At 39.0% G+C, this 22,315-nt stretch overlaps 1 protein-coding gene across 1 annotated transcript; it reads left to right on the plus strand.

The window, feature by feature from the left end:
• The first annotated feature begins 880 nt into the window (after window positions 1–880).
• Window positions 881–20,161, plus strand: Spata18 (spermatogenesis associated 18). The gene is given in 10 exon segments (XM_042678261.1): window positions 881–987; window positions 7,626–7,874; window positions 9,479–9,511; window positions 9,656–9,905; window positions 11,628–11,786; window positions 12,824–12,999; window positions 14,846–14,969; window positions 16,827–16,910; window positions 18,944–18,989; window positions 19,284–20,161. Coding segments are annotated over 10 exon segments (1,236 nt in total). The 3' UTR covers window positions 19,292–20,161.
• Window positions 20,162–22,315: the final 2,154 nt, after the last annotated feature.

A 22,315-nucleotide genomic window follows, 5' to 3' on the forward strand; every position in this document is an offset into this window, starting at 1 on the left:
AAATATCACCAGATACTGACCAAAGCAGAATGATAGCTGAAAGGCCCAGTTTTCCACCTCCCTATTGCCTGTACTTACCACTTAGAAGGCTCGATATACAGCTGCTCGATCACCTACTTCCCCAAGTCCATCTGAGTTCTATTCGGACTCAATTTGCTTCCTCTTGGAAGCCTTTCCTGACTTTTAATACAATAGTCTGTTGAATAGACCTGATTCTCATCCGTATAGGAAGACTTACTATCCCACTACAGGGTGACTTTGGAGTCTCCTGTCCATGAACTATTTGGTGAGTGCCATCTCTTTGTCTTTCTCCTGGTATTCTCTACTCAACAAAGCTTTATTAAATAAGTAGCATTCTTTTTGCTTATATATATATATATATATATATACACACACACACATATATAGCTATACACACATAATATATAGTACATATAAAATTATGTAGAGACCATAAACAATAAAGCAGATAAATGAGGCAGCAGTTTTTTGTTGCTACAAAAGGTCTACTCAGTTTTAAGAATGAAATTGCTGTACTGATATCTGCTATTTTGGCTTTACAGAAAAACACATGCGATGAAAACCTGAATATTTGCCTTGAACTTATTGAACAAGTTGCCAAATTGCAGGGACAGCTCTTCACAATTCTCACATCAGCAGCCCAAGAAGGTGAGAGCTGCCTGTGCTTCTCTGTCCTACTCTACCTCCCTTTCCTCCTCTTTTCCTTTCTCTTCTTTCTTCTTTCTCCTCTTCCTTCTTCCCTCCTTCCTTTCTCTTTTCTCCTCTCCTGCTTTTTTGTGTCCTCTAGCTAAGAAGATGTGGCTGAGTTTCTCTTGCTGACCTGATTGATATATGTGTGCCATTCTTTTAGGAGGACATAATGAGGGTGTGGAAATAATCAAACTACGTCTTCTGCCTTGGCTGGAAGCTGCTTTTACTGCTGCTTCAACAGGAAAAGCTCTTGACAGTAAAGTCCCTTCTCTACAGGTACGAATGCTAAAGGATGACCCTTGACTTTTTGTGTGTGGTTATTTTTTTTAATTTTGCTTTGGGTGGTGCTGGGGATCATATCCAGGGCCACGAGTATATTAGGCAATCACTGTAGCATTGAGCTGCACCTCCAACACTGACCCCTGACTTTGTGAAACAGTGCATTAAACTTGGAACATCTAAGATAAAAAGAAAACTTAGCAGAGTGTCACAATTTGATATTGATATTGGTTTCTATGGGACAGTGTCCGTTTTCAAACAGAGACTAGACTAGAAAGATAATACATAGCATACTTAAGCATTAAATAAAGAAAACATTGGTGTATTAGGACATTTTCTGTTGCCACAACAAAATACCCAAAGCTGGGAAATACATAAAGAAAAGAAGCTTATTTAGCTCACAGTTTTAGAAGCTGAAAACCCCAACAGCCTGGTACTGACTCCAGCAGGGACTACATGGGAGTGGGGGGGGGGGTAGGATAGGGAGGGGGGTGTCACCAGCAAGAATTCATATAAAAGGGAGATGTCAGATGGCCAGAAAGGAAGCTAGCATACAGAAAAAGTCTGGCTTGCTCTTTTATAACATCCTCTCTTTAAGAAACGAACCAGAATGTCATGTCCCTTCCAAGCACAGAGTCCTCAATGATGCAAGTACTTCCCATTAGGCCCTGCTTCTTAACTGGGACCTAACACACAAACCCTTGGAGGACATACTCAAGCCATGTCCAAACCATCACAGCCAGAAACTTTACTTTGAAAGGTTTAACTGGATTGACATACATTTCCTTTCTAAAACTCAAGCATGCAGAGCAGGCTTTTCTAGCAGGAGGGTTTTACAAGACAGTGACTAAAGGCTTTCAGTTTAAAGATCAGTGGGCAGGAAACCAGATCCTATCCCATGGCCCTGGGTAATTATTTAACTATTTATAAACACAAATTGTTTTCTTATTGGGCTGACTGGGGACAATGATTTTGCTGCCCTAACAACAGGTTCATTACCCGAGGTACTGGTACATGGTAAGGACCATGTCATTTGGCAGTTCTTTCCCCGAGGAGTTTTGTATGATTCTCAGATTGATTCTGTGTATAGAGATGTAGAAGTGTGCATCAAAGTCTTTTTTTAAAAATATAAATAAAGGTATAATTTATAGAACAGTGAAATCTTCAGGCTGATAAATTATGGCAAATATGCCAATGAAATTCACATCCTTGCGAGATAAATGTTTCTGTTACTCCTCCAGAGTGTTAACTTGTGTAACCTTGGAGGCAGCTGCTCTTGAATTCCTTTCATTTTAGATTGGGTTTTAGAGCTTCATGCCCATAGAGTCATGGTACACATTCTCTTTGTGTGGCTGACTGCTTAGCTCAGTGGTTTTGTGATTTACTCATGTCGTTTCATGTATTCAGACTACCTTTTGATTTCTGTATCTTTCCAGAATACCTTTGATAGGGAGAAAAATAAAGACACTAATATACAGGATGTAGACCTACAACAATTAGACAATGACATGAAGGAAACCCGTGAACAACTCAACCAGGTTCAAGACGAGTAAGAGGAATGCAAGTTATCTTTTTCCAAAAAGAATTGTTTATAATTTAGTCATACTTTATATATTGGAGAAGAATAATGGTTCATTTAAAATGTGGGCATTTGCAAAAAGTAACATGGTGTGCGTGTACACGTGTGTGTGTGTGTGTGTGTGTGTGTGTGTGTGTGTGTGTAAGGGAAAAGGGAGGGATGGGGGAGAGATGGAGAAGAGGGAGGGGATCAGGGTCCATGTCTAAGGGTAGGAACAGTGGGACAGCTATATTATTCTCTGATCCCTGGTCCTTTAGCTCCTTCTTCATAGTCCCACCATCAGCTCATATTTATAAACAAGTGAAGATTGTTTAGAAAAACATCTTACCCATTGGGAGAAAGATGCTGATAGGAAAGGGATGAAAGATGAAAAGATGAAAGAGGGTGAAAGATGAGATAAGTATCAGCATCCATCTATTGTAAATAGGCTTTTAGGAGACTATGCCTCAGAGAAGTCAGAGTTAACAACACCAACACTAACAACAAAAAATGAACTGGAGCTGTGGTTCAAATGGTAGAGTTCTAGCCTTGAGTGGCTAAGCTAAAGGACAGTGCCTAGGCACTGAGTTCAAGCCTCCCTACCAGCACAAAACAAAAGGAGACAAAACAAAAACAAAAAAAAACAAACTAGGCAAGAGTTTAGAAAATTTAGAAAGTTTAAGAATGTATTTTAAAATGTATTAAAATAGTTAGGCAGTTCCAGGCAACAACAGGAATCAGATGCTTGCACTGGACATATAAGTCAGGGTAGTAAGTGTGGGAGGTACTGCAGAGAAACTTTCAGACTTTGGGTTTGAATTTGATGAAGATAGACAAATATGTATGAAATGGCATTCAAAACCCTATAAGGGGTTTTGGCTACCATAGCCTTTTGCAGGAATGGGATAGCAAGGAAGTCTGCTTTAACTAGTTAATGCTTGTGACAGAATAATGTGTCAATGCAGAATTCTGCTTTGTTCTCTCGATCTGATTTCCTTTCTTCTTTCCACAAGGAAAACGTCTCTATCTAGTTTTTGCTTGATATAAAAATTATACAATTTTCTTCTCAAATGCACGGAATCAATATGAGTGCAAATATGAAAGTTCACCCCTGTGAACATTTTGGCATATTTTACTCAGTCATTTTCCTTTGCATGTGTTTGCACGCTATTCACAAACATTTTCCTTTGTATGCACTCAGCTATCCATAGCTAAAGAGCAGTTGTAAAGCTACAGCAGTTAAAATGGGTAGGTATACAAAATAATTTCTTTGAGGTTCTTCTGTTTGTTTTAACCATGTCAGTCAATTTCTGGTCTTTTCAGGTTTATTGTCTTCCTTTTTGTGTAAAGGATGTAGTTAATTCCAGGTATAAACTTCCCTTCAATCATCTACCAACTTGGGATCAAGCCTTTAACACATTAGTTTTTGGGAGACTTTTAAGGTTATACTCTAACAGAACCCCCCCCCACCCCCCCCCCCCCCCCGCCAGTGTTTTACCTTCCATTGTTCTTCTAACAGAACCCCCCAGTGTTTTACTTTCCATTGTTCTTCCACTAAAAGGAATTGCACTCTCATGGTCTCATAACTTCTGCGATGAAAGAATCTGGATTTTTCAGGGATGCAGTTCACAGAAATCAGGCATTCTTTGTCAGACAATTACGCCTTACTGTATAAGGGAGCTTCATTGAGAATCAGTAATCTTCATCCAATGTTTACTATCCCACATTTCTAAATTTAAAGAGATCTAAAGTACGAGTATGATTGAGTATGTTTTGTCTAGTGAAGAGAGTCTTTGATGTTAGTGGTGACTGAGCTATTTGGAATACTCAAGGAAATCATATTCAGGTAGAAATCAGATACAGGAAAACATGGGAGTTTTGATAATCAAGTGTGATTTTTGAGGACTCTCTTCACAGATGGGCAAGCAAATTTTATACATTTAGGAAGTCTTAGAAAAACAAAGGTTAAAATGCAGCTCCACAGTGAAAAATAATGAGTATAAGTAATGGTAACTTGCAGGAAAAACTGGAGATTTTTTTATACGGGCCTAAACTGTATATGAGGTTGGATATGAGAGAATTAGAGCAGGTGAATTAGGAGGGTGAGAAGGATAAACTGAACAAGTGTCTTGTTTGTACCAAAGTCCACCGTAACATTTCTAATATGTCTGATTAAATGCAGATGTCTTGTAAGTTGATTCTGTTTATATTGAATGTGTGTCATATGTGAAAAGTTCCTGAGAGAATCTATGCCTTATTTGGAAAGTCTACCAATTTTGAAAAATATGTTTTTAACTACTGATTTCTATTACAGTTTGCCTGAGGCTGGAAAGCCTCTTGAAGAATCCAAGAACAGATCAACTGTATCTCTCTTGGCTGCAGAGGAGGAAATAAATCAACTAAAGAAGCAGTAAGAAAAAAGAATGATAGGGGCTGGGAAGGTGGCTCAGTGGTAGAGCGCTTGCCTTGCATGCCTGAGGCCCTGGGTTCGATTCCTCAGCACCACATTAGCAAAAAGAAAAAAGCCTGAAGTGACGCTGTGGCTCAAGTGGTAGAGCGCTAGCCTTGAGCTGAAGAGCTGAGGGACAGCACCCAGGCCCAGAGTTCAAGCCCCACGACCGGACCTCCCCCCCCCAAAAAAAGAAAAAAGAATGATAGGTTGTTTAATCATTGAATTTAGCTTTTCTTTGGTGTGTCATTGCAATATGAAAGAATGTATTTGTGATTAGAGGCAATGCTTCCTAAATATTAGTATATTTTTACTACAAAATATTTCCTGTCAACTATAGACAGTTTCTAAAATGCAGTATTATATAAAGGAATATAAAAACTGTCTTATAATTCTGGTATTTCTTCCATTAGTATATTAAAACTGAGTGATGAATGCAGAATTAAGCATGCACATATACATTTTTGGAACCTACATTTTTATTTAGCATTGTTTTTCTCTATTACTAAGAAAAGAAATACTGCAGAACTTAGTTTTAAATAGTTTCATCACTTCCTGTCTTTGGGTAGTTTCATGTTAAATGTTCAATTGAATACTAATTTTTACCATAGAAACAACATTAGAATGATTTTGTAGAAAAATCTCAAAAAAAAAAGAAAAAATGAAAATCTCAATTTGGATTTTAGATTATTTCCTAAAGATCAATTTCTGGAAGGGGAAAATGAACAAATTCTTTAAGGTTTTACCTTTGTAGACCTTAATTTTGACTCTTCTCACTTTAAAAGAGCAAGCAGGAAGCATATTTACACACAGACACATACTATGCACACATACTACCACTTAATTGGCTTCATACATGTTGTGAAAACAATAGTCTTGATAGTACCCACAAACCTTTGTATGGAACAATTTTATTTCCCATTTCATTGATTTCTTTTTTGGGGGGGGGTCCGGTCGTGGGGCCTGAACTCTGGGCCTGGGTGCTGTCCCTCAGCTCTTCAGCTCAAGGCTAGTGCTCTACCACTTGAGCCACAGCGCCACTTCCGGCTTTTTTCTTTTTGCTTATGTGGTGCTGAGGAATCGAACCCAGGGCCTCAGGCATGCAAGGCAAGCGCCCTACCACTGAGCCACCTTCCCAGCCCCTTCATTGATTTCTTATAGAACCAATTCAATTCTATGTCATTTCCAGGGTAGTTTTTAATCAGAGATTACATTTTTTTTTTTTTTTGGGTCTGGTCGTAGGGCCTGTACTCTGGGCCTGGGCGCTGTCCCTCAGCTCTTTAGCTCAAGGCTAGCGCTCTACCACTTGAGCCACAGAGCCACTTCGGCTTTTTTTTTTCTTTTTTTGCTTATGTGGTGCTGAGGAATCGAACCCAGGGCCTCAGGCATGCAAGGCAAGCGCTCTACCACTGAGCCACCTTCCTAGCCCCAGAGATTACATTTTTACATTCTCTACATCCTTCATAACTTCATCTCTTACCTTTCATCTTATACCACAATTAGTTGTATCATAAAATGTTCTTAGACTTTTACTTCTGCTTCCCCGCCCTGCCCCCCCTCCCCCCAGTTCTGAGGCTTGAACTCTGAGCTTGAGTGCTGTCGCTGAGCTCCTTTTTGAGCAAAAGATGCTAATTAGCATTCTGCCACTTGAGCCTTAGCTCCACTTCCAGCTTTTTCTATGATTTAATTGGAGATAAAGAGTCTCAGAGCCAGCCCTGGCTGGCTTCAAACCAGGATCCTCAGATCTCAGCATCCTGAGTAGCTAGGATTACAGGTATGAGCCACAGGCACCTGGCTCACTTCTGTTTTATGGTGGCCATGCCTCTATAGATGTTAATGAGGAAGCCAACTTTATTTCTAAAATTTTATTTGTCTATTTCTATGCTGCATTATTTTTATAGGTCCACACTTTCAGGAGTCTTGTGAATATCATTGTATTTCCATTGTAGTTTGCCCCTGTATTTCATGTGTTCAAAAAGTTGAACTCATAAGAAAACACAACAAAATTGGGCTCATACACCTGTAATCCTAGCTACTCAGGAAGCTGAGATCTGAGGATTGTGGTTCAAAGTCAGCCCGGGCAGGAAAGTCCATGAGACTCTTATCTCAAGTTGATCACCAAAAAGCCAAAGTTGAGCTTTGGTTCAAGTGAGAAGAAGAGCTCAGAGATAGTACCCAGGCCCTGAGTTCAAGCTCCAAGAAAGGCACACACACAATGAATGACTAAATAATTAAATAAAAATTTAAAGAGCCAGTGAGAGTAGGAGATTATATCCTAGATCAGCTTGGATTAGATTCCAAGATCAAATGTTTGAGAGTTTTGTGCAACTGAGTACAATGTAGACTTTTCCTAGAAGACCCCCTACAGGAAGATCCTTTCTTTAGAATCCTTTCCCCCAGAAGCTGCCAGAGTGACCTGGCACCCTGACTCTAACAGTTCTGTTCTCCATTAATTAGTGTTCGTGTGCGTATATATTTTCATCCAAGTTTACCACCCAGTAACATTAAGCATGTTAATAGTTGTTTATTTTCCTCCCTCTCTCCATTCTTCCCATTCTCTTTTCTGCCCTTCCCTTTTCCTGTGCCCTTTCCTTCCCTTTCATCCCACTCCCTCCCTTCATTGTTCAGGCTTAAAACACTTCAAGCCCAGGAGGATGCCCGCCACAGAAACTCAGAACCTAGACGTTCAGAACAGTACAGATCAGAACGTAGTTCCCTCAAGCGCACCTCAGAACAGCGACACACAGACAAGAGGCCCTCAGAACCCCGAGCTTCAGAGCAGCGGAACTCAGAGATAGCTGACTATGAGAAACAGGTCCGAAACCTGAAGGATGAGATAGCTGTTCTGTCTTCTGAAAAGACTGGTCTCCAAGGAAGGTCTGGCAAACTCTCATAGATCATTTACTTTAAGCGTGCTCTCTCTCTGTGTCCCTCTGTGTCTCTCTGTGTCTCTCTCTCGTCTGAGTTAGTGGTAAAAGCCTGAATGGCTGGGGGTAGGTGGATGGGTGAGTTGGATGGGTGAGTAAAATGACACTGTAATCTCAAACCCCAATAATCTGGGAGGAGCTGTGACTTACAAGCACAAGTTCGCTTAAACTGTATGCTTCCAGACAGAGAAACTTGGAACTAATTTATTTTGGATTGAGAGATATGAGAAGGAAAAGGTTTTTTGAAAGCCTGGAACTAGGCTGCTGGTAACACTAAAAATGTTCTATAATATCCAGGTCGTTTCTCTTCTCTGAGGCATAGGAGTCCTGTTTCTAGGGATGACTGTACATTTTATTTTCTTGGTTGGCATGTGTAAGTTATGTTCTTGTGAAATCTTTTCCTACTAATGGACAGATGAGGCAGCTCATTAAGACAGTGTTAGTGGAGACAAAGCAGTATGCTTCTCTTTTTAGCCTTTGTACTTCTCTTATTCTTTCTACACACCCCAACATGTCCTGATTTAGGCTATCAAAGCACCACTACCCTTTGCCCATCCATGTTCTCCTAAATGTAACCTACCTGAGCTTTTGTTTGGTAATTCTCTGGTAATAGTGTCCTGATATTAACTTGTAATGGCTTCTAAGAGCCTATGCCTTTCTGCCTGGTGTGTTTGCACGGTGAAAATTAGAAAAAGCCCCCCCCCCCCCCACCTCCCCGCTACACTGTTTTTACACTACCTTTTGCACCATCATTGTTGTTGTTTTTTCCTCTAAGATTTTCCTTTGGGAGACCTATTTTCTTTTGGCTATTAGTCTGATATATCTATATATATCTAATATCTATATCAGACTGATATATATATATATATATATATATATATATGTTTTTTGTTTGTTTGTTTTTTGCTAGTCTTGGGGCTTAAACTCAGGACCTGGGCACTCTCCCTGAGTTTATCTTGCTCAAGGTTAGCACTCCACCACTTGAACCAAAGAGCTACTTCTGGCATTTTCTGTTTATGTGGTACTGAGGAATCGAACCCAGGGCTTCATGCATGCTAGGCAAGCCACATTCCCAACCCTACTAATCTGATACTTTACTTTGTACTTGGTCACAACGTAGTTTAAACCAGAAGGCTTGTATGTGGTACAGTGGGATGAGTTAGTAATCCAAGGTCAAGGTAAGAAATGCCAAGACTTCTGCTCTGGCTCTTGATGGTAGTGCTACTCCCAAGATGGTCCTATTAGTCATCTTTTATAACTTCCAAGCCCTCATCTGAAAAATGGTCAACAGTGAAAGATTTTGCCTCCCAAGGCTGCTGAAAGGCCAAATTGAGTTGGTGCATGAATGAAAGGGTTTAGAGACAGTCACTAGGCAAATACAAAGTGTTGTTTCTTGTCACCTTTGAGGCCTCTGGAGAGTCTTCTCACAGGCCTGGTAGAGGGAGGGCCTTATTCTATGTAGCTTGTTCTAGCAGGACTCCAGTGTGTCATCTATGGACGATGTGGGGGACAAGAAACAGAGTTTAGGGACAGCTGATTGCCGTTCACTCGCAGGTCTGCCAGAAGCCGGTCTCCTAGCCCCGTCCAGCGTAGCCACAGAGACAGCCGCAGTCCCATCCGCAGAGACAGCCGCAGAAGCAGCCGCGACCCCAGCCGCAGAGGCAGCCGCGACGCCAGCCGCAACCGCAGCAGCAGTCGCCACCGCAGCCGCAGCCACAACCGCAGCCCCAGCCGGAACCGCAGCTGCAGCCCCAACCGCAGCCGCAGCGGGAGCCGCTCTGGCAGCCCCTCGGTTGCAATCGCCAAGATCAGAAGTCCATCCCCGAATCGTTCCAAAATGTCCAGCGTGGCGCGCAAGGCTGCACTGCTGTCCCGGTTCAGTGACGCTTACTCCCAGGCCCGCCTGGATGCCCAGTGCCTGCTGCGGCGATGCATCGACAAGGCGGAGACCGTGCAGAGGATCATCTACATCGCTACCGTGGTACGTGACGCCTGCAGCCCGACCCCGGGCGTACCTGGGGCAGTGGAGACAAGACCCAGCTAGAGGGAATGGCACAGGCTTGAAGACACAGGGGGATGCTGAGGCCGCTCAAGGAGGCAGCGCAGTAACCCCTTTTGCCTCTTTCCTCTTAACGTCCTCCCTTCCCGCTATCCTTCCTCCATTTCCCTAAAGATATTTAGAGGCAATTCACTTGTTACAGTAATTAACTTCACACCATATGCCAAGTGGTCATTTGTGGGAGAGTAGGGCTATGTCAAATGAGTCTGTTAAAGTTGATTTATGCCCTGTACCTTTGGTCTCACGTGAGCATATGTGTGCACAGTCGATTTATCACTGCAAGTAACTCTCATTGGATGGCCTTCCTGCAGGTTAGTTTAACAGTTATAACCAAAACTATGAGCATGTCAGCTACTTGATTATGGCAAACTAAAAACATACACGTGAAACTGTTATTTTGCAGTGAACACATTTGTTTTATGAATGGGTGCCCTATTGAGACATGAAGAGTCTATTTTTTTTGTCTTTTCTTTTTTGGTACTGGGATCGAACCCAGGACGTTGCACTTGCTAGGCAAGTGCTTTGCCACTGAGCTCCATCCCAGCCCATGAAGAGTCTATTTTGAGATAGTTCAATTAAAAAAAAAGCAGAAGGTTAATATGAGAACAGAATGATCAGAAATCCATATTTACTCATTTATATCGGAGGTCAGAGATTGGCAAACTATGGCTTATGAGCCATGTGGATCCAGCTTGTATTTCTGAGACATAGTGCCTCTAAGTTAAGAATGTTTGTTTGAGAAAAAGTCTCAGTATGTAACCCAGCCTGGCCTAGAACTGATTCTCCCTGCTCAGTCTCCTGGTAAGAATGGTTTTATATTTTAAAGGGATGTGAGAATTAAAAAAAAAAAAAAAAGCGGCAGTCACTGAAAAGCTCAAACACTGGCTCTTTGTAGGAAAAAAACTTGCCAACCCTGGTATATATAATTAAGAATCACTTCTGGGCACCGGTAGCTTGGGCACCGGTAGCTTATGCCTATAATCCTAGCTGGAGGCTAAGATCAGAGAATCGAGGTTCAAATCCAGTCTTGTGAGAGACTCTTAGCTCCAATAACTACCAGAAGTAGCCAGAAGTGAAACTGTGGCTCAAGAGGTAGAGTGCTAGGCTTAAGCAAAAAAGTTCAAAGATAATGTTTAGGTCCTGAGTTCAAATTCCAGGACCTGCACAAAAAAATAAAGAGAATTACCTTCTGAATTAAAGTTGTGTGAGCATCATTGTCTTAAAAAACTAGTTTCCCTAGTGCTTGCTATATAATAGACATGAAATAAACGTTTATTGAGATGATATATAATGTAAATACAAGGCTAACAAAATTTTCTTTTACTTTTTGCTTGTGTTTACAACAGAGTATTTTGTCCCCAAATCTCTGCACTGCCCTGTTTCCTGCACTCACTCAGAATTAGGACAATAATAGTCACTTGTTTTGAAATTAGTGATTGCAAGTTGTCATATATGTATTTATATACTTTGAAAATTGAGAGTTGTTTTTTTTTCTTTATCTCAGGTTTTGTCTTTATGATCTATGGTGCTTAGTTACTTGAGGACTGATACAATGCTCTATTTCTAGTCTTTCTAATTCTTTTCTGTGGGTAGGTGATTTCACCTCCTCCTATCACCAGGCAAACTTCCTGTGTTCTTATGCAGGAGGCGTTCCACGTGGCTAAAATGGCATTCCGACATTTCAAGATCCGGGTGAGGAAGTCACTGACGCCGTCTTACGTAGGGTCCAATGACTTTGAGACTGCTGTCTCCGAGTATATCATTTGTCACCTTGATCTATATGATTCCCAAAGCAGTGTTAATGTAAGTATTGGGTCTCTCCTTTAGGACTAGTTTGTGGCTGAATGACACAATAAATACTGATAATACAGGAACCCATCCTGATGGAAGAGTAGAAAGGAATGACAAAGAATTTACAGTATATAGCATGTCTTTATTTTTTTTTTTCTTGGACAGTTTATGGGAGAAAATGTTCTAGGCTTTGTGGTACTATTTAGAATTTTTTTTAAAAATTAAAAAGCTGGGTGCTGGTGGTTTATACCTGTAATCCTAGCTACTCAGGAAGATGGTGGTTCATAGCCAGCGTGGGCAGGAAAAATTGTGAGACTCTTTATCTCAATTAAACTCTAGAAAACAAAGTGGCGCTGTGGCTCAAAGTGGTAGAGTGCTCAACTTGAGCATAAAAAGCTCGGGACAGTACCAGACCCTGAGTGCAAGCCTTACAACCAACAACAACAACAAAAACAACAAAAGTAAAAAAAGAAAATTAAAATAATAAAAAAGGAAAAATGAATGAAGAACAAAAGATTAGGAGATAGAATATCTTAGTCCTTAAGAGCAAGGGCTTTGGGAAATAAGTGTGAAGTTGAATCCTGACTCTCCTACTTGCTTATGTACATGCTTATGTTTTCATTTTTTAATCTTTAAATGGGAACAACAGTGATCATTATCCTGTAGAGTTATGGAGGTATTCAGTGAAAGAAAGGTGATTTATTTAGCATAAGACTTGGTATGTAGTGAATATTCGATAAGAGAGCCCTCTTTTAGTTATTACTATAGCTTAGAAACAAGTCAAAGTTGTATGTTGGCACCTCATACACTTACAGTAGAAAGCTGAGGAGCTAACTGGATTTAAAATGTAAAATTTCTTTAAATCTTAGCATCTCATTTATACTCTGTGAAACTTTTCCTTTTCCCCCTATTAGCAAGGAGAGCATGCACTGTTCTTTTTAAAGCTTATTTTACTCACAGGCCCTTTTCCTACCTCCCATTAGTCTAAACTCATGTCAGAATCCTCAGGATAGGTTCACAATCAGATAATGCTATCTCTTGTTTTTCAGGATGTGATCCGAGCCATGAATGTCAACCCTAAGATCTCCTTCCCTCCTGAAGTTGACTTTTGCCTCCTCAGTGACTTCATCCAGGAGATTTGCTGCATTGCTTTTGCAATGCAGTCTTTAGACCCACCTCTTGACATTGCATTCGGGGCTGATGGAGAAGTATTTAATGATTGCAAGTAAGAGGCACGGGTAGAACCTAAGGACTCTTTATTAATAAATTGGCTTGTCTCTTTCCTGGGAACACTTAGGAGAAGGGATTCCAGCTGGGAAAATCAATAGTTATTACCTCCTTTGTAGGCTTTGCCATGGACTTCTCTGTATTTCAAGTAGTACTCCTTTCTGGGTTAATTCTCCACTAAGCATATGGGCTGTTGGAGAAGTTATCAAGTACCTGGAACCTGTCTTGAGCACTGTAAGAGACAGATGTTTTATACATGCACGTGGCCAGACTAGATTTCTTGTGTAAAACACATGTTCCCTGTACCACATTCCTTGACATGAGGTTGATAATGGAGTTCAGCAAGCTGAGATCTCACAGTCACATCAGTGGGCTGTATGCAAATGGGTGTTTGAAAATGAATGCTCATAACTCTTGTCTATGACTACTGGATTTCTGACAGGTTTTACATAGTAAATATCCCCTTTGTAAATTAGAAGAAATGAACTGAAAATGTTTATTGAGATTTAATGAGATCACAGTTCTATCTGGAAATTAATCCTGGAAGAGGCTGAGCTAGTGCTCAAGAACACCAAGTATCAATTATTAGTTGTGTAATCTTGGGCATGTCACTTCACTTATCTGCCCTGCAATTGAATATGGGCCTCACCTCAGGGATTTACTCTTGCTGTGCACGTACCCTCCTGCTTCAGTCACATCTCCAGCCCTATTTTGCTATGATTATTTTTGAGGTGTAGGACCTTGTTTTTTGCGTGGACTGGGAACCTCTTGTTAAACTTCCAAACATAGTTGGGATGACTCAATTGTGTACTACTATGCCAACTTTTTCCATTGAGATATGGGGGTGTGGTGAACTTGTCTCTTCTCCTCCTCCCCTCCCCAGGATGACCTGGAAGTGTGATTGTCCAGATCTTAGCCTTCTGAATAACTGGGATTGTAGACATAAGCCACTAGTACCCAGACAGCACCCTTTTATTCTTATTCTGCATTCCTTTGGCTAATTTGTATGGTCTGTTATTTTTTTTTTTTTAGTGTCCAAACACTATTGAGTCCTTTTGAGTAAAATTGAAACTTACCTGTTTTGTTTTTTACTTTTGCTATGGTCAAACCATGTATTTTCTCTCTCTGGATTCAGTTGTAGGACCTTATATGTTTTCACACTTTCTTTTGATTTACTAGGTCCAACTTATTCTTCAGGCTAATTGAGCTATTTTATTTTTTCCTATCTGCACCCTTAACACTGAGTATATTTCATACATGTTATTGATAAGCATATTGATTTACCATAAGATTGAGAGGGCCCTCAGCTCTCACCAGTCCATTTAATTATCCTTTTGGGGAGTATAATTATTGACCCTGTTTCCAGTTATGTTAACCATCCACCCGTTTTTTTTCTTTTATTTTGTTCATAATGACAACATGAAAAATCTCATAAGAAGCCTTATAGAACTTCAAATTGTCTGTGATTCTAGCATTTTCCTGACTTGCCACCTTTTTAATCCTACGAAGAAAAGGAAAATGATTGGCTTAATAGGACATGCTAGTACCTAGCCATTCTATGCTGGGTTCAAGTTGGTACTGATTCCTGTGCTAAGAGCCCAAACCCATTTCTTTAATAGTAGAATCAGAATCCATATTTATCTAGATCTAAGCATAATCAAAACCAAAACTTTATGCTGAGATTTCCCCCCTTGTGCTGTGTAACTGCCTAACTTCTGGCTTTGGATTTAGCTCAGTGATTTAAGTGTTTGCTTAGTGTACCCAAGGCCTTGGGGTTGACCACTAGCAGCAGCAATAGCAAGATAATTGATTTCTCTTCCCTGTTGTTTTGTTTGTTTACAAAGGTACCGCCGAAGCTATGACTCAGATTTTGCTGCTCCTTTGGTCTTTTATCACGTCTGGCCTGCTCTCATGGAGAACGACTGTGTCATTATGAAGGGAGAAGCTGTCACCAGAAGAGGGGCTTTTGTACGGTGGCCTTGCATAGTGAAAATTCATCCCCAGTGTTTGCTTCACAAGTTCGAGAACATTTATAAACCCAAAGATTCTATAAAAGGAGTTGATTAAGAATTGCTTGATAAAATTTCATACAAAGGAGAGGAAGGAGATGACTATGGAAATAATATCTTTTTGTTTCCCTCAAGATATCTTCAACATTTTCTAGCAACAGTTTCTTTGTTTGATCTACTTAGATGATAGAAATTACTCATATTTAATTCTTCAACTTAGATATATTTTGATATTTTCAAGCCAAAGCCCTTGTCTTTTATCTTGTTGGAGGCTTTCTATAATCCTATGTATTTAAAAGTGATTAATTAGTTTTTAGGAAATAGTTTGCCAGTTGTTTTCTTTATCAGTAATTTTCCATTTTAGTAGATTAAACATATGTCATTTTTCTCTCCTTGGTATGATGTATAAGGAGGGGGAGGGATGGAGTAAAAGGGTCAGGGAATGTAGGGTGAGAGGAGCCAATCAGTTTTTGATTCCTACTGGAGCAGACTTCAAAATGGAGTGTGTGTGTGTGTGTGTGTGTGTGTGTGTGTGTGTGTGTGTGTGTGTGTGTGTGTGTGTGTGTGTGTGTTCCTGAGGGTTGGGATGGGAGGGTGTGTGTGTGTGTGTGTGTGTGTGTGTGTGTGTGTGTGTTCCTGAGGGTTGGGATGGGAGGAATTGAGTGCAATGACTGCTTAGATATTCTGCACAGTTCATGTAATGTGTTGTTTACTTCTGCCTTTCGTAGAAAGTTAGGCAAATTCTGAAGTGAGGCCCTTTGGTCCAGAGCAAAGCCACCATCTTAATGGCTTGCTTCTTGTTTTCCTTGAACTAAACCATAGAGGAAGTGGTCATATCAGCAGATAGTACAGAGAGAAGTTTATTTTCATAGAATTTAGTAATAAGGGTTTTTGTAGCTTAAAAATCCTATTACAGTAAATTCTGGCTGAATAAAACATTTTATACTATGAAAGTTGGTCTGACAACCATATATCGCCATGAAACATGTTTCTTGCCCCGACAATAGTTACTCTCTATTAAAAAACTTAGCTGCAGTACAGTTTGGAAAGGAGGGAGAGAAAAGAGCCACAGATTTTAAGCTCTATGTCAAATAGCTATTGCTTCTTAACTTCCTTCTCTTTCAAATATATTACCAACATTTGTTCAAACTTAAACCTTTAAAAAAAAGGGGTAAAAGGAAGAACTTGAGAAAGAGAGTTGAATGAAGGGAAATGTTCAAAGAAATATTTTACCTATAAAATCTTAGTGAATAAAATTTTCTTTCTTGCTTCTTAAAGACAGCTTTATTGAAGTATCAATACACAATAAAAATACACATGTCACCCAGGCCCTGAGTTCAAGCCCCACTACTGACAACACACAGTAGCACATGTACATGATGTATGAAATTTGATGAATTTCACAAGCCCCACTGTGTTGTTTCATTCAGTGATATTTATTTATTCTATAGTTATTCATAACCCAAGCACCACACCTAGGTGCTAGAGGATTTAACAATGATGAAAACGCCACAAATCCTTACCTACATGGAGGCAAACTCACTTGCAAACTCAAATGTGATTTCTCACACACAAAACCTCGTAAAAATCCTACCACATCAAAGATCTGAATATTTCCCAAATCTGTTACAATGGGGTTTTGTTTAAAAAGTGTTTGCCAGATGTTGGACAGCTGTAGGAAATGAAAGTTGATCATACTGGTGAATAGACATAGCAAAGTACAATGCTGTCAGTAAAGCCTCTTATTGGATGGAATATGCATGTTGTTTTAACCATAAAGACCTTCACTCACTCCCATTTCTTTTTCTCGTTTTAGTGGAATTCGATGCGGTCTGTAAGTCGTTGTCGAAGCAGGAGTTTAAGTCCCATCTACCCACGTAGCCACATTGGGTTAAGTACGGTACATATCTGTCCAATCATTTTTATTCCAAGCATCTTATGATTGAAAATTTTTATAGTCGCCTGTAAAAGAGGTGACTATAAAAAGTAGAAAGAGACACTGTTGGAATAACATTAACCCTGAAATGATTTTTTTATCATTATGGGCTAAGGAATTTAGGATGTTAAAAAAAAAGAAATAGAGGTAGTTTTTAGAAATAGAGGTAGTTTTTAAAAACCTATTTAGTTAAAGGAGTAACGTTTCTTTAACTTTGAATGGCATGGCTATTAAAGATCTGATAATCTTCTGAATAGAAAACTGGGTACCTTAGTCACCTGGTTTGGGCTCAATTCCCAGTTTAATTGAGAAAGTACTGTACAGTTTAGAGCAATTGCTAGAATTATCTACATTTTAATGCTCTGAAAAGGGATTAAAAGGGCATTAAATGTTCCCAACTTTGAAGTAGAAAAATGAGTTTAGCATTAGTTATTAGGTGTATTAATAGTTCAATCAAAAATAAAATAATAGCAAGAGCTTTCTGAAAAATATGGAGGTAACATCCCCCAAAACATCATTACAACTTAGTCCTTCCTTTATTCAACAAATAATATGGAAATGGCCCTGTGGCTCAAGTGGTAGAGAACTTGCCTTGAGCTGACGAGCTCAGAGACAGTGCCCAGGCCCAGAGTACAAGTCCCATGACCAAAAAAAAAAAAAAAAAAAAGAAAAAAGCTAAAAACTAAATAATGTTAGGTCAAAGCCTTTTGAGTGTAAGTCTGGATCAAGACTCAAACACCACTACAGGCTCAAATACACATTTCTTTGGATGGATGCTGTTTTCTGGAGGGACCTGAAAATGACCAATAATGGTTATCTCCCCTTTTCAATGGCTCTCCATATAGGAAGGCTAGAGTTGGTAATTGATTTGGTTTGTTTTAGGAGTGGAATTTCACCAGGGGAAGAAAACAATGGAAGAATTTCTAGGGAAGTAGAAGAGTCATCCTTTTGCTTAATATCTATTTTCATAAATATCTAAGTAGTTACACTATTAGGCAAAAGCCAAATGCTAATGCATTTAGTGGATTGATAAGGAAAAAAATCTTGGGAGCATTATAACTGGGGAGATTTAAAGATCTCCCTATCTAAGAGTGCTGCTATCAGAGGTTTGAGTAATATTAGGTACTTCCTGTGTTCTAACTATGGCTCACTTTAGACTCTCGTTGGAAGTTTTCACCAAAATGTCCTCTGTAGATAAACACTGATGAATATGTACTTCTTTCTCCCTGTTTCTTTTCCCATGCTAAGGGAGAACAAAGTCATTTAAGCTTGAGACAAAGAAATCTTATTTCTCAGTGGTGAAACTGCTGCCTAACTTTCCTTCTTTTTCCATTACCCTTCCCTTACAATGAAATTAGATCTACCTGTCAAACAGAATTCAAATACTTTAGTTAGTCTGCTTTTTTGGCTTATTTAAGTCTTGATTCAGTAACAGATTCCATCTTCATTAGCATGTATTTATATAAGGCCTTTGAAGCTCAGAGCAAAAATGATGCTTGTAGTCAATGTCATACAATTTACAATTTAGTCTTTCTAGATTAATGAAAGTGAAGATTTGAAAAATGATTCTTTTCTGGCTGCTTGGTAACCTTCCTTATATAGGAGAAAATTTTGGACATATGAGAGATGACTTTTCTAAAGGCTCTTTCAGTGCATCACCATTTTAGCTTTTGTTAGTTAATTGCAATAATAATAATTTGTGGAAATCAGTAAATTCAATATGGTTGCTTTTAAGCCATTGAACCCAGCATCTAATTAACAATGTAGTTTAAACTAACATTATCTAGTTACTAACATAATCTAAATCAAAAGCAGTACCCATTTAAAAAGAAAGCATAAACGGAAATCACAGTGGTCAGCCTTAAAGGGAAAAATCATAATTATAAAGTACTTCAGAGCAACGAATTGGTTAGTTTTATGGAAAGGATATGTCTAAAGCATTCATTTGTTGAGCTCCATTCACCATGTAGTTCACATTACACTCTTATGTCTTCCAGGTGTCTCGAAGCCGGAGTCCTTCTCCAATAAGATGTTTGTTGCCAAGTAAGTGAGATCATAAAGATGGATCATAAAGATACTATTTTATACTCTTTCAAGTGCTTAGCATTTTGCAGCAAGATGAATGTTTGGCTTCCTAGGGAATATCTTTTCTTCTACCCCCATCATTCATTTCTGGGCTCTCTCATGGATGGAACCCATAGGAATCCTGTGGGTTATGTTGGGAGGTTTAATTGCTACAAACAGACTGAGTACCCATTTTCCATATAGGTACTTGCATAAAAAAAATCTAGACAAGTGACCATCAGTAATGGCCTCTATATTTTTTTTTCTCCCTAGGATTTTAAAGCCACCAGACATGTTCCTTCGCCACACTCCAGGGTAACAGCCAAGTTCTCCAGTGCCTCCATCTGCCTGCCTGCCTTGTCTGCCTCTGACCTCACTTAACATGATATGAAAAGGCAATTCCGTGTATCACTCCACACAGAGAGTTAAACGTTTTGTCTTAGCGCATTTGTAACTTTAGGTACATTGCATTTGATTTATACTTTCTAGGTACAAATTCCATTAATTTCATAAAAACGATTGTATAGGCATTTAGGATCATATTCATTCGAAGCAAAGTCCATTACATAGATTCAGGATTTCCATTCTGAAATATGGGGCTCTTTTATAGCAACCCTATGGACAAAAGTAGAAATTCTGCTTATCATGCTAAATCTAAAAGGAAGGCTAAGTTGCTCAGTTTACCTATTATAAATGCTACAATTGCTTATATTAACTTTTAACCTGAAACCAAAATTGGTTGTTTAAATTGGCTTTTAATGCTTGGAGGTTAGTGCCAGTCTCAGGTTGGAGAACTTAGAGCAGTAGTAGCAGTGATTTGAAGTTAAATGTAGAAGATAATAACGTATAACATAATTTTAATTGGTTTGCTTATTCTTACTTGGAGAGAGTCTCATTTGGGTTAGTGGAGAACCACATGTCAAAGTCAACTTTCAGATGAATGATTTGATTGAGGCCAACTTGAGATCAATATTAATTACTCTGTGTTTATCTCCTAGGAATTTTCTATTTTAATGTATGTGTTAAATATAAATATAAAGTTACTGGGGAGCTGTCCTTTATCAGCTTCACCTAGTTGTTTGCAAGTTCAGACCTCCTTGAACTCCATTCAAGGCTCCAAACTAAGGTGTCATTTATTATTATTATTTTTTATTTTTTTTGGGTCCGGTCGTGGGGCCTGAACTCTGGGCCTGGGCGCTGTCCCTCAGCTTTTCAGCTCAAGGCTAGCTCTCTACCACTTGTGCCACAGTGCCACTTCCGGCTTTTTTCTTTTTGCTTATGTGGTGCTGAGGAATCGAACCCAGGGCCTCAGGCATGCAAGGCAAGCACTCTACCACTGAGCCACCTTCCCAGCCCTAAGGCGGCATTTATTGACTGCGAACTGAGTTTCTTCCTTAACTTCTTCATTATGAAGTACTCTTGAAAGTTCAAGGTCAAGATAAAAATGTTTTTGATATAGACTTGGGATAAGTAATGTTCTTCCTGCTTTTTTTAAAAAAATATTCAAGCCAGCCTTACATATGAGCTTCTCCGTGACCACTTTTCCATACATCACTAAGTCATGCGGAGGTATGAGTTTCTTCCTCTTTGTGTTTTGTTATTTCTTTGAGGCCAGGTAATGTTCATTGAAAGGAGCTCAGTAGCTCCTAGACATCTTTAGTCATTGACTCACTTTGTGGCCTTGAACAAGTTACTTCATCTCTCTGAACCTTTCTCATTGTAGTGAGTATGTTGGATGAGATTAGTACTTCTCTTATTACTACCAGACTCAATACATCCATTAAAAAAAGATAGAAAAGTATAGGAAAGAAATATGTCAGAGACTACTATCAACTTTTTATAACAACTATACAACTATTTTTCTTGCGTATCTTGAAAGGAAAGCAGAAATAGATATGAAATACATACATATACATGCACATATATATACATGTAATTTTAACCCACATATACTAACTACCAAGTAAAGCAGAAGAAAAGGAAAGCATTTTAGTAACAATAAAATATATTTCAATAAAAATCATTGGTATAGCCATTATAGAACATAAAATGAAGGTATCAGATGATTAATTTTATGCAGTTTTTGCATGTAACATCACTAGCTACAACTACAGGTCAATGTTTGATATATTGATGGCATAAGATCACATCTTGTCACTGGAAATGACTTTCTGAAATACTAAACAACTCTTGGTAATGTTGTACACAACTCCCCGCCCCAAGTCTTGCCTTGATTTACACAACAATTGCATTCCTGGACAACTCAGTGTATATGAAAACCATGCAATAGTTACTTTGTGCTATATATTACAAGATTTTTCTAAAATCTTACGTACTAACAAAAGCCTATATAGCAATATAATCTGATTTGGAAAATGGTCACATATAGCTCACTTGAGTGCTCTCAGTTCTTAGCTGGCCCCTTGCCATTTCTCAAGTTTCTGTTTTGAACTGTAACTACACAGGGCAAGCGGGAATAAATTTTGGAAAGACTACCTGAAACTCAAAACTGCTGGCTTGTGCTCATTTTGCCATAGAAACTTTGAAAAGTGAAACATTCTTATTTCGTACCCTGAGTTAGTTTCTGTATTAATAGTTTATTCTTTAACAATAAAATCAAGACAAGGTGCTTTGTACTGTAAGTTCTTTTCAATGAAATCCTCTTTAGATGATCAGGCTCATTGATGCCCTTTACCCAGTATAGTCTATGAACACATAGCCCCCTGTGAATACTGAATACATCTGTTCTTGTCCTGGGACTCCTGCAGTTCCATCATGTAGCTTAATTGCTGGCTTTGTGTTATTTTACCCATAGCTCCACTTGTCATATTTAAGCTGTTCTCTGTGACTAGTATGTAATCATTGCTGTAGAATTTTTACTTGCATTATTTCAGCTGCTCCCTATAATAATGAGGTAAGTCTTCAACCCCACAATCTTATTCCAAGCTTTTCTTACTTCAGAATAAGACTGTCCTGTTTTCTTTTGTTCATCCACATGGCATATGACATCAATACTTTGTTTGCTGTTTTGTTCATTTAATCCATTTCTGAATACCTCTGTGTATACACTGTTAAGGACATGGGTTGGGTGGGCAAATGGGCTGGGTTTCGTGTAGTTTGATGACATATCTAGTTGTATTCCTTGGTGATTTTCCTGTCAAGGTAATCATAAAATGGAGTTGTCCATTTTTATTTCAGAGAAGATGCTACATATTAATAAAAGGATTTGAAAACATTAATTTAGCATCTATCTACTTAAACCTATGAAGGGGGAAGTAAGATAGTAAAATACACAAGGCATGTAA

This window comes from Dipodomys spectabilis, unplaced genomic scaffold, assembly GCF_019054845.1.
Source record: "Dipodomys spectabilis isolate Male_0828 unplaced genomic scaffold, ASM1905484v1 ptg000043l, whole genome shotgun sequence".
NCBI lineage: Eukaryota > Metazoa > Chordata > Mammalia > Rodentia > Heteromyidae > Dipodomys > Dipodomys spectabilis.